The 13,053-nt window shown below is 60.2% G+C and overlaps 1 protein-coding gene across 1 annotated transcript in view; it reads right to left on the bottom strand.

Moving 5' to 3' along the window:
- Positions 1–13,053, bottom strand: part of PRDM15 (PR/SET domain 15) — a 68,220-nt gene that overhangs the window by 23,244 nt on the left and 31,923 nt on the right. The window contains 5 exon segments of the mRNA XM_064578617.1: positions 898–1,065; positions 8,315–8,402; positions 8,797–8,891; positions 9,117–9,298; positions 10,872–11,001. Coding sequence (XP_064434687.1) covers positions 898–1,065; positions 8,315–8,402; positions 8,797–8,891; positions 9,117–9,298; positions 10,872–11,001 — 663 coding nt within the window.

The following is a 13,053-nucleotide window of genomic DNA, read 5'->3' as shown; positions in this document are numbered from 1 at the left end:
TGCAACTCTGCTTTCTTTTTCAACAAGCTTGTGCTTCATCTGTAATTCTTTTCAAATGATTCTTTTCAAACTTTTATAAAAAAAGGTGCTCTGGTCAGTAAGTGCCACCTACTGAGGGCTGGTCAGCAAGGGAGAAGTGGCTTTTAGGGGAATAATCAGGATGATCACAACGAAAAGGCCCGTTTAAAGAGGGTCTGTTTGAGCTGCTCCTTTAAGAAAGTCCAGGCGGGGGCGCTGAGCACACACAAGAGGCCCAGGTGCCTTCCCACTGGGGACTCCTGGTGGCCCTGCACGGCCACGCCCCCATTTCCATCCTGCTCCAGCCCCTCATGGTGCTGCACCCTCATCCCAGCCCGCTGCTAAGCCCACTGACCCCCGTCTTCCTCCCACGTGGACAGGAAGCTCCCCGGCACCCCTGCTGCGGACGACATGGGCCATCTGGGCCCGCAGACAGCGTGAGGACTGAGGGAGGAATTACTTATGGCCCCGCCCACAGCGTCTGCCCAGAACATTCTGCTGCTTGCAGGAGGCTGAGAGTATACCCCAAACCCAATTTCATAGGCTGTTCCTTCCCCTACTTTCTGTCGTATCAAAAGCATTTTCTCAAGATAGTAAAAGACTCAGGAAAACGCTTTTAAGGGCTGGATAGCCTTCAATGCCATAAAGAGTCCGGTTTTCTTAACTCTTCCCCACCGTGGAACATTCGGGATGTTTGCAGGTGTTCCCGCTAAGACACTGTTCAGCCCCGCCGGTACCTCTCTGCGCCCGAGTCGAACCCCATCGGACGGGGCGTCCCCGGACCGCATCCCGAGAGGCCGCGCCACCGGCTGCGCCGGCCCCCGGCCCCCGGCCCCGCTGACCCGCTCCGGGAGCTCGCACCCAGGGGGCCGCGCTCACCTTCCAGGTGCCTCCTCTGGTGGTCGAGCATGACGTCCTTGCGGTAGAACATTTTGTTGCAGACCTCGCAAGCGAACTTCTTGTCCCCGTGCTTCTTCTTGTGCTTGGAAAGGTTACTGTTGGTGGAGAAGAATCTGAAACACATCTCACATTGGAACGTCTTGTCATCTGTCCGGAGAGCAAGCAGACACACAGCGGCTTTTAGGTAAACGGCACTGAAGACGCGATCGGCATCCTGGCCGTGGGGGCGGCGGCGAGGCCCGGGGGGGCGGCGAGGCCGAGCTGCGGCGCGGGCAGGGGGCCCACACGCCCGGGAGACGGGCGCGCCGGGCCGAGCCAGCTGGTCCTCGCGGGGGAGGCAAGCGCCGCTCCCCTGCCTCACCCCTGCCTCAACTGCCACCGGTCTGGGCCCTCACCCTGCACCCAACCGGACTGCAGCCCCGACCCCTGGTCTCAGAGGAAGCTGTGTCCTCCCCCCGCTGCCCCGGGCTCCGTCCCCACCTGCCACCGGTCCCGGCCCACACGCAGATGCCCAGGTTCGCGCACCGTTCGCAGAGCTGTCTTCTTCCAGGTCCCTCGGTAACACACACGTACCCCGCACTCACACCCCACACTCTCGCACACACACCCCCACACACACCCCACACTCACACCCCACACACTCTCGCACACACACCCCACACTCACACCCACCCCACACTCCCCCCCTTGCACACACACCCCACACTCACACCCACCCCACACTCCCACACTCCCACCCCCCACACACCACATACCCCACACTCTGACAAATACCCCCCCACACCCCACACTCACACCCCACACACTCTCGCACACACACCCCACACTCACGCCCACCCCACACTCCCCCCCTTGCACACACACCCCACACTCACACCCACCCCACACTCCCACACTCCCACCCCGCACACACCACATACCCCACACTCTGACAAATACCCCCCCACACCCCACACACCACACACACTCTCGCACACACACCCCACACTCACACCCACCCCACACTCCCCCCCTTGCACACACACCCCACACTCACACCCACCCCACACTCCCGCACACACACCCCCCACTCACACCCCACACTCTCACACACACCCCACACTCTCCCCCACTCACACACACCCCACACTCACACCCACCCCCACACTCCCGCACACACACCCCCCACACACCACATACCCCACACTCTGACAAATACCCCCCCACACCCCACACTCACACCCCACACACTCTCGCACACACACCCCACACTCACACACCCCACACTCCCCCCCTTGCACACACACCCCACACTCTGACAAATACCCCCCACACCCCACCCTCACACCCCACACACTCTCGCACACACACCCCACACTCACACACCCCACACTCCCGCACACACACCCCCCACTCACACCCCCACTCACACACACCCCACACTCTCACATCCCACACTCCCCCCACTCACACACACCCCACACTCACACCCACCCCACACTCCCACACTCACACCCCCCACACACCACATACCCCACACTCTGACAAATACCCCCCCACACCCCACACTCACACCCCACACACTCTCGCACACACACCCCACACTCACGCCCACCCCACACTCCCCCCCTTGCACACACACCCCACACTCACACCCACCCCACACTCCCACACTCCCACCCCGCACACACCACATACCCCACACTCTGACAAATACCCCCCCACACCCCACACACCACACACACTCTCGCACACACACCCCACACTCACACCCACCCCACACTCCCCCCCTTGCACACACACCCCACACTCACACCCACCCCACACTCCCGCACACACACCCCCCACTCACACCCCACACTCTCACACACACCCCACACTCTCCCCCACTCACACACACCCCACACTCACACCCACCCCCACACTCCCGCACACACACCCCCCACACACCACATACCCCACACTCTGACAAATACCCCCCCACACCCCACACTCACACCCCACACACTCTCGCACACACACCCCACACTCACACACCCCACACTCCCCCCCTTGCACACACACCCCACACTCTGACAAATACCCCCCACACCCCACCCTCACACCCCACACACTCTCGCACACACACCCCACACTCACACACCCCACACTCCCGCACACACACCCCCCACTCACACCCCCACTCACACACACCCCACACTCTCACATCCCACACTCCCCCCACTCACACACACCCCACACTCACACCCACCCCACACTCCCACACTCACACCCCCCACACACCACATACCCCACACTCTGACAAATACCCCCCCACACTCACACCCCACACTCTCGCACACACACCCCACACTCACACACCCCACACTCCCCCCCTTGCACACACACCCCACACTCTCACACACACCCCACACTCTCACACCCCACACTCCCCCCCTTGCACACACACCCCACACTCTCACACACACCCCACACTCTCACACCCCACACTCCCCCCCTTGCACACACACCCCACACTCACACCCACCCCACACTCCCACACTCCCACCCCCCACACACCACATACCCCACTCTGACAAATACCCCCCCACACCCCACACTCACACCCCACACACTCTCGCACACACACCCCACACTCACACCCACCCCACACTCCCCCCTTGCACACACACCCCACACTCATACCCACCCCACACTCCCGCACACACACCCCCCACACTCCCCCCCACTCTCGCACACACACCCCACACTCCCCCCCCACTCTTGCACACACACCCCACACTCACACACACCCCCCACTCCCGCACACACCCCCACACCCCACACTCACACACCCCCACTCCCCCCCACTCTCGCACACACCCCCACACCCCCCACTCACACCCCACACTCCCCCCCCACACTCTCACACACACACCCCACACTCTCACACCCCACACTCCACCCCACTCACACCCCACACTCACACCCACCCCACACTCCCACACTCACCCCCCCACACACCACATACCCCACATTCTGACAAATACCCCCCCACACCCCACACACCCCACACACTCTCGCACACACACCCCACACTCACACACCCCACACTCCCCCCCTTGCACACACACCCCACACTCCCGCACACACCCCACACTCTCACACCCCACACTCCCCCCCACTCACACACACCCCCCACTCACACCCACCCCACACTCACACCCCCCACACACCACATACCCCACACTCTGACAAATACCCCCCACACCCCACACTCACACCCCACACACTCTTGCACACACACCCCACACTCACACACCCCACACTCCCCCTCTTGCACACACACCCCACACTCCCGCACACACACCCCCCACTCACACCCCACACTCACACACACCCCACACTCTCACACCCCACACTCACACCCCACACTCCCCCCACTCACACCCACCCCACACTCCCACACTCACACCCCCCACACACCACATACCCCACACTCTGACAAATACCCCCCCACACCCCACACACTCTCGCACTCACACACCCCACACTAGCCCCCCACTCTCGCACACACCCCACACTCACACCCACCCCACACTCCCGCACACACACACCCCACACCCCACACTCCCCCCCCTCTCGCACACACACCCCACACTCCCCCCCACTCTTGCACACACACCCCACACTCACACCCACCCCACACTCCCGCACACACCCCCACACTCACACACCCCCACTCCCCCCACTCTCGCACACACCCCCACACCCCCCACTCACACCCCACACTCCCCCCCACACTCTCACACACACACCCCACACTCTCACACCCCACTCCCCCCCACTCACACACACCCCACACTCACACCCACCCCACACTCCCACACTCACACCCCCCACACTCACACCCCCCACACACCACATACCCCACACTCTGACAAATACCCCCCCACACCCCACACTCTCACACCCCACACTCCCCCCCCACACTCTCACACACACACCCCACACTCACACCCACCCCACACTCCCGCACACACCCCCACACCCCACACTCACACACCCCCACTCCCCCCCACTCTCGCACACACCCCCACACCCCCCACTCACACCCCACACTGCCCCCCACACTCTCACACACACACCCCACACTCTCACACCCCACACTCCCCCCCACTCACACACACCCCACACTCACACCCACCCCACACTCTCACACTCACACCCCCCACACACCATATACCCCACACTCTGACAAATACCCCCCCACACCCCACACTCACACCCACCCCACACTCACACCCACCCCACACTCCCGCACACACCCCCACTCCCCCCCACTCTCGCACACACCCCCACTCACACACCCCACACTCCCCCCACTCTCGCACACACCCCCCACACTCACACCCCCCACACTCCCCCCCACTCGCACACACACCCCACACTCTCACACCCCACACTCTCCCCCCACACTCTCACACACACCCCCACACTCCCCCCCTTTTGCACACACACCCCACACTCACACCCACCCCACACTCACACCCACCCACACTCCCGCACACACCCCCCACCACTCACACCCCCCCACTCCGCCCCACTCTCGCACACACCCCCCACTCACACACCCCACACTCCCCCCCACTCTTGCACACACACCCCATACTCACACCCCACACTCTCCCCCCACACTCTCACACACACCCCCACACTCCCCTTTGCACACACACCCCACACTCACACCCACCCCACACTCACACCCCACACTCCCGCACACACCCCCCCACACACCCCACTCACACATACACCCCCACACCCCCCACACTCTCACACCCCACACTCCCCTCCCACTCTCACACACCCCCCCACACTCCCTCCCTTTTGCACACACACCCCACACTCACACCCACCCCACACTCACACCCCACAGTCCCCCACACACACCCCACACACACACCCCACTCTCACACACACCCCCCACACCCCCCACACTCTCACACCCCACACTCCCCCCCACTCTCACACACACCCCACACTCCCCCCTTTTGCACACACAACCCACACTCACACCCACCCCACACTCACACCCCACACTCCCGCACACACCCCACACTCACACACACCCCACACTCCCCCACTCTCGCACACACCCCACACACACCCCACACTCCCCCCCACTCTCGCACACACACCCCACTCTCACACCCCACACTCCCCCCACTCTCGCACACACACCCCACACTCTCACACACACCCCACACTCCCCCACTCTCGCACACACCCCCCACACTCCCCCACCACACTCCCGCACACCCCCCCCCACTCACCCCCCCCCCACTCCCACCCATCCCAGGCTGCACTAACGCGCACAGGTGAGCCTCCCTCCCGGGCAGGTGGCCCGCATCCTGGGGCCTAGGAGCGGTGGCAGGCGCAGTGCCGTCCTTGGGCTCCAGCCTTCTCGGTCACGAGTGCCAGTGGTGCAGACAGAGAACCCACTTCCCGCTGCTCCCGAGTCTCCGCTGTCCAGGACCAGTCTGCCCCAGCACAGGTGGCCTTCCCTGACGCCGCACATGCCCGTCACCAGCTCAGGAAGCCAGACAGGCGCCTGGTCCCAACGGTAACCTGCCACCAACAATCCTCCTGCCCTCAAAGCCTACATTTACGTTTCCATAAAATGCAGCAACTAAGAGCAAACGCCTGTTACTCGGGACCCAGGGGAGGTGCAGGGACACCGGGAGAGGGGGTGGTGGGCGTCTGGGGGAGCCGGGCTGCACGGGAGGCTGACGGACCATGCTTTGCTCGAGGGCTTGGGCATGAGCCGGTGCTCGTCTCTGGCTCTGCCTGGATGGCCAAGGACACCACGAGCACCTCTTAGATGAGCTACCGGGACAGGTCCCGCTGAGCAAACGCTTGAGCAGAACCCATCAGTCTATGCATCTCAAAAAGCTTCTCCCTGCGTCGCAGAAATCTTGGTTTAAAGCTCTACGGAAGACACATTCCCTTAACGTGAATGCTGTGGAAAAGTATAAGAAGATGCAAATGATATATTACACAAAAGACCTCAGTTTCCGGGTTTATTGTTTGTTTTCCATCTGAAACTTCTAACCTTGGAAATTAATTCACTGCGGCTGTGTTATTTCTATGTGATGAAAAGAAATACACGCCTGGTTTAACAGGACCATAAGCTGATGGGCACGAGAAGCTGCTCTGACTTCTTTTATTACTTTCTGCTTCACTTGTGTCCAGAGAAGCTGAGATAAAAGAGGACTCGCGGAGTCTAGCACCCCCAGCAGCCGAGGGCCCGGGCACGGCACGGCACGGCACGGGCAGTCCTGCAGAACCGCAGGCGGCCACCCGGGGCGCCGTCCCGACTCCGGCCACACACAGCCAGCACGGCAGACAGACCCTGCACCAGTGGAAACGGCGGGGGATCTCCCCCAGATTTGAGGGGGCTCTTGGGGTGCAGAGCCCGGAGTGTAGGGGTGCAGCACCCCACACACCTGCCGGTTCACCTGGAAGCTTCCGAGGCCACCACTTCATGCCATAGCCACGGATGCTGCGGAGCAGGGAGCTCAGGAGAAACGAGACTCGCCTGCCACATGGAGCAGCCCCGCGATGGGACCAAGGCACCATGAGAAGACAAGCCGTGCAGCAAACAGGAGCCGCCAGGCCCGAACACACAGGGGCAGCCAGCGGATGCCGGGGAGGAGATGCTAGCCACCGTGGGGACGGGCAGCGGAGGCTTAGCAAATGCTGGTTAAGGGGCCTCTGAGAGGCGGGGGGCAAGAACCAACACAACCACGGCTCAACAGGACAGGAGTTCGGAACCAAGGGCCAACCTGGTAGGTCTCCAAGCCCATGGCCACTGGGCCCGGCCTCTCTGGGCGTGCTAGGATTCCCCGACCCTCCCCCACCCACCACGGCACCTGCTCCCTGCTGGGGGGAGCGGGACCTCAGCTGGACGGGGCCTGACACGCTCGCCCGGGCCCACGGAGGCCCCGTCGGCCACAGGCCTGTGCAAGCACACGAGTGAGCGAGGTTCCATCTGGCGGACAGAGCAAAACTGGTCTACGCAGGGCGGACAGTGAAGGGGGCCCTTCCATCAGTGAGGCGGAGCGCTCCTCCTAAACCGTCACCCCCTCCTGCAGGTGCTTCTCCCGTGGTCCTAGAGCACTCCCACACCCCTGCTCACCCCCCGCTTCACGACAGCCTCGGATGGGGGGGCACGGCTTCCCTGGAAGACTAAGAGGACGGCAGAAGGTACGTTCCCCTTCACACGGGAAGTTTCCACCCGTGTCTCCTTCAGGATAAGGAACAGCTGCTCAGAAGCTAGTCGAATAGAGGGAGATGACAGACGTGAGCTGGTGTGTCCTAGCGTGCCACGGTGTCCACGTGGCCGCAGGAGAACCCGCGTGGCGCGGTGTCTGCTCACCTGTCCTGCAGTTGTGGAATTCCAGGGCGCTCTCGATGCGGAAGGTCTTCTCACAAGTGCCACATCGGTACCTATACTCGCCGTCCACCTGGCAACGGGGGCACCGTTAGCGTGGGAGGGGCAGGGGCGCTCCACCTCAGCACGCCTCCCCTGACCAGAGCTCTGGCATCTTCCAAGAGCGTACGGTCTACACCGCTGTCTGCTTCTCTCCCACGCGGTTTGGAACACGAGGCCATTTTCACTCTCGCCATCCAGGTGCCCCGGAAGAATGCCCCATTCAGAGACCGCAGGGCAAACGCCAGCCCAGGGGACCCTGCAGCCTCCTCCGCAGCCCGTCGCCAGCCCCCGCACCCACGGCCTCCCCTCCTCCTCCTCCCTCGCGACTGCACCTTCCCTCCTGGCAGCCTGGCCTGCCGCCTGCCCGCTCCGCCCACACACCAGCCCCACGCCAGCCCGCGGAGCCGAAGCCGGGTCCCACCCACCTCGTTCCTGCTGTGCTTGTAGGAGACATGCTGCTTCAGACTCTCCTTGCGGCTGAACAACTTGGCACATTCCTCACATTTAAATAGCTTGTCGCCTACGAGCCAACCAATAAGCAGCCGGTCCATGACTCCGGGCGTGGACCGGGGCTGCACACGCCGCCTCTGGAGCGGGTCCATGGCCAGTGTGTTTGCGAGGCCCTCAGCAACCTCTCCCCCACGCCCCCGGGGCAACCTCCCCCTGCAGGACCGCCGGAGGGGGGCCCCGGCCAACGGTGCTCCCCGGCCCCGTCCCCGTGGCGGATGGCCGTGCAGGGACTCACCGTGCGAGCGCACATGCCTGCTCAGGTTGCTGCTGTTCTGGAAGATCTTGCTGCAGATACCGCACTGATAGACCCGTCTGTGCTCCCCCAGCTGTCTGACAAGCTTCCTCCGGACGCCGTGCCGGCTCGACAGAATTAGGCTCCTCTTGAGGGCGATGGTGGTGCTCTGATGATGCGGGAACCTGCCAGGTCAGACAGAACAGTGAGACGGGGCGGGGGCGGGGCAGACCGCAGCACTGGAGAAAAAGTCCGAGGTCACAATCATCTTGGAAAGAGCTCCTTCCAAACCTTCCTAGCACCATGCGAGACAGGAGGGAAGGCACTCGGCCTCGCCCCCGCCTCCGGGGCATCTGGACGGCACAGACACCATGAATGTACAATGGCACCGTGTTTTCTGTGTGGCCACACGGCTGACTGCATCTTCACTCTGGCCGCCAGGAAGCTCGCGACTCAGTCTGTGCAGAGAATAACCCTGGCTGTGTGGTTTTTCTCACGTGGCCTGGCCTCTACTCTGCTTTATACTTTCTCTGACCCTGATTTTGAAATTTCTTCTCCCTATGAAAGGTATTTCCGATGATAAGCCGCAGAAATCCTCTGGGCAAGAAGACAGGGTAGACAGAGAACCAAGTGACCCTGTTTTTGATGACACGTTGGTCCTCGCTGTCAGTATCTGCATGGGTTCCAGGAACAACAGGACCAGGCACATTGTGAGAAATGTAAGAGGCACTCCAAAAAAGGCCCCCCAAAATTACCACCAGCTTATTCAGCGTCAGAGCAAAGACGTAACCAAAAATGAACACTGAAATACAAAATATTTTCCGTGTTCGCAAAAAAGAAAAGAAAAACACAGAGCAAGGTGTTAAAGTCACAGAAATTCAAATACAACACTGTTTTATAATAGCAGCATTGCTCATAATAGCCAACAGATGGAAGCAGCCCAAGGTTCCACTGATGTAGGAATGGATAATAAAATAGGGTCTATGTATATCCATATGATGGAACAATGTCTGGCCTTCACACGGCGGGGTGGGGGGGTCAATCTGACAGCTGAGTGACACAGCCGGTCACAAAAGGACAAACACCGTGCGGCTGCCCTCGTACGAGGACCCTAGAGACACAGCGACTGCCTACCAGGTACCTCCATCTTCACAGAGACAGAGGTAGGAGGGGGGTGTCGGAGAAGTTAGCATTTAAGGAGAACAGAGTTTCAGTTTGGGAAGGTGAAAATGCTCTGCAGATGGACTGGGGTGAAGGTCGCACAGCAACATGCAAGGACTTAATGCCGCAGGACTGGGCACTTAAAAGTGGTTAAGATGGGGAGCCTGGGTGGCTCAGTTGGTTAAGCGACTGCCTTCGGCTCGGGTCATGATCCTGGAGTCCCTGGATCGAGTCCCGCATCGGGCTCCCTGCTCGGCAGGGAGTCTGCTTCTCCCTCTGACCATCCCCCCTCTCATGTGCTCTCTCTCATTCTCTCTCTCTCAAATAAATAAATACAATCTTTAAAAAAAAAAAAAAGTGGTTAAGATGGTAAATTTTAGGTGATGTAGGTTTCACTAAAATAAAAAAAAAATTTGTTTTTAACCATTTTCACAGGCAATGTACGACTGGTCCTGAGTTCCGGAACGGTCCCGCTGCTCCCCAAGCTCACCCATGTCCCCGCACCCGGAGTGAGCCAGCCTCCCTGCTGGAGGCGCCTTCGTGCCCGGATGGCATGCCGACCACACCAGCGCCCCGAGGGCCGTGACAGGGACTCACTTTGGTACTGAGCTGGCGTCACCAGTGCTGGTGGCCAGCTTCCCCAGAACCAGCTCCATGATGCGCTCGTCCGGCGCTGCGGCCACGGGCTCGTCCGGCGGGACCTCGGTAATGATCTCTGCCACTGGCTCTGTGTGAAGGGGACGGGACGGGCCATGTCAGCGCCATCGCCAGGGCAGGGGACAGATCACAACCCACCCAGGAGGACACGCCCGAGAGGACCAGGACAAAGTCGTAGGCACGGATCGCAAGATACACACGGGAAGAAAGAAGAAAGAAAAACTAGCGATATTTTGGAATCCACGCATTCACCTGTTTAGAAAAGCAAAAAGTTATTCCTAACTCCAGGCTGAAATTATAATTTGTGATTCTTTTCTAAAACCACAGCAGTTAAAACACTATTTCAGTCCCTTTTCCTACCAACTAAAATCGAAACATTCTGATACACAGTGGGACCTTTTCACTTATTAAATTAGTCCTGACAGAGATTTACAAATATTAACTTTTAAAATCAGACAAGTCATTGTGAGTATGTTCAAAAGCAGATAATCATTTTGTACGAGAGTCAGATAGCAAATAATTGCAGTAACAGGTGTCCTGGCCTGAACCCCTGGACAAGTGAAATATGGGACAATAACACCAAAATTTTAGCCCCTGGTTTCTACCACTTCATCTGCTCTATGTTGTCATATGCAACTAATAATTAGGGAAATAAGCACTTAATAAGCTTTCGGCGCCCCTCACATCTTCTCTACCTGTGTAGAGAGAAGTAGGGGCGCTGCTCAGGGGAGGGGAGGTTTAAATCACTTGTCTATCAATTCTGAGCAGAACACGAACTTGCAGCTGGCTTGCAGAAGCCAGAAAGGCCCAGACTATCCCAGAGTATTACATGAATGCTGCTCCTCTGAATACTTTTTCAACTCTGGGAAAGAATACACATTTCTGGGCGCCTGGGTGGCTCAGTCGTGAAGCGTCTGCCTTCGGCTCAGGTCATGATCCCAGGTTCCTGGGATCGAGCCCCACATCGGGCTCCCTGCTCCGCGGGAAGCCTGCTTCTCCCTCTCCCACTCCCCCGCTTGTGTTCCTGCTCTCGCTATCTCTCTCTCTCTCTCTCTGTCAAATAAATAAATAAAATCTTTAAAAAAAAAAAAAAAGAATACACATTTCTTCTCACTCTCAGAAAAGGAAACAAGGGCTCTACCAGACAGCCAAGCGCCCAGTGGCAGGTACGAAGACAGCGAGGGGACCCAGGCCTCAGCGTCCCATCTGGTCCCGATATGTGAGACCCCCCGGGAGTCTGCTGGTACCAGGCGCTGCCGGCAGAGGTCATAGGAGGACCGAGGGGCCATGGGCCCTGCACACCCAAGAAAGCGGGTCAGAGTCCCTCCAAACTCAACTGAGGAAACCATCACAGAAAATGGGCCTGGCCGCGGCCTGGAAGCAAGCTACAAGCCCGTGCACAGGTGCTGTGTGAGCGGACCGTAGGCATTCACATGGGGAACAACGCCGCTTGGCAGCCAAGGACAAGGAGCAGCCAAAAACCCAGCGTGGGAGAATCTCGCTCCATGTGCCACGAGCAAGACGCTGGGCACGGCAAGAGGGATGCACGTGAAACCCCAGGAGGGGCAAGACTGATTCATGCAAAGCCAAGGAGGAAAGTCTGGGGAGATGGCCATGTTCTCCGTCCTGACAGGGTGTGGTGACCCAGGTGGAACCCTGGTCAGTATTCACAACCTGCACGCTTTGCAGCGCCCGCTGTGTTACACGGGAACTGTGCTATGAAGAGCTGAGTCAGGGCGAAAGGGAAGGCTAGGTCCCACCTCCACCTATTCTCTCTACACTGATTTTTCCCAGGACCACCCTCACCTGCTGGCTCCTCCCCCAGGACCAGCCCCCACCTGCTGGCTCCTCCCCCAGGACCAGCCCCCACCTGCTGGCTCCTCCCCCAGGACCACCCTCACCTGCTGGCCCCTCCCCCAGGACCAGCCCCCCTGCTGGCCCCTCCCCCAGGACCAGTCCCCCTGCTGGCTCCTCCCCTAGGACCAGCCCCCACCTGCTGGCTCCTCCCCCAGGACCAGCCCCCACCTGCTGACTCCTCCCCCAGGACCAGCCCCCTGCTGGCTCCTCCCCCAGGGCCAGCTCCCACCTGCTGGCTCCTCCCCCAGGACCAGCTCCCACCTGC

The sequence above is a fragment of the Mirounga angustirostris genome, unplaced genomic scaffold (genome assembly GCF_029215605.1).
Source record: "Mirounga angustirostris isolate CCGP_5_RB_7025 unplaced genomic scaffold, mMirAng1.0.hap1 SCAF_1, whole genome shotgun sequence".
NCBI lineage: Eukaryota > Metazoa > Chordata > Mammalia > Carnivora > Phocidae > Mirounga > Mirounga angustirostris.
This window is presented reverse-complemented; position numbering and strand designations above follow the sequence as displayed.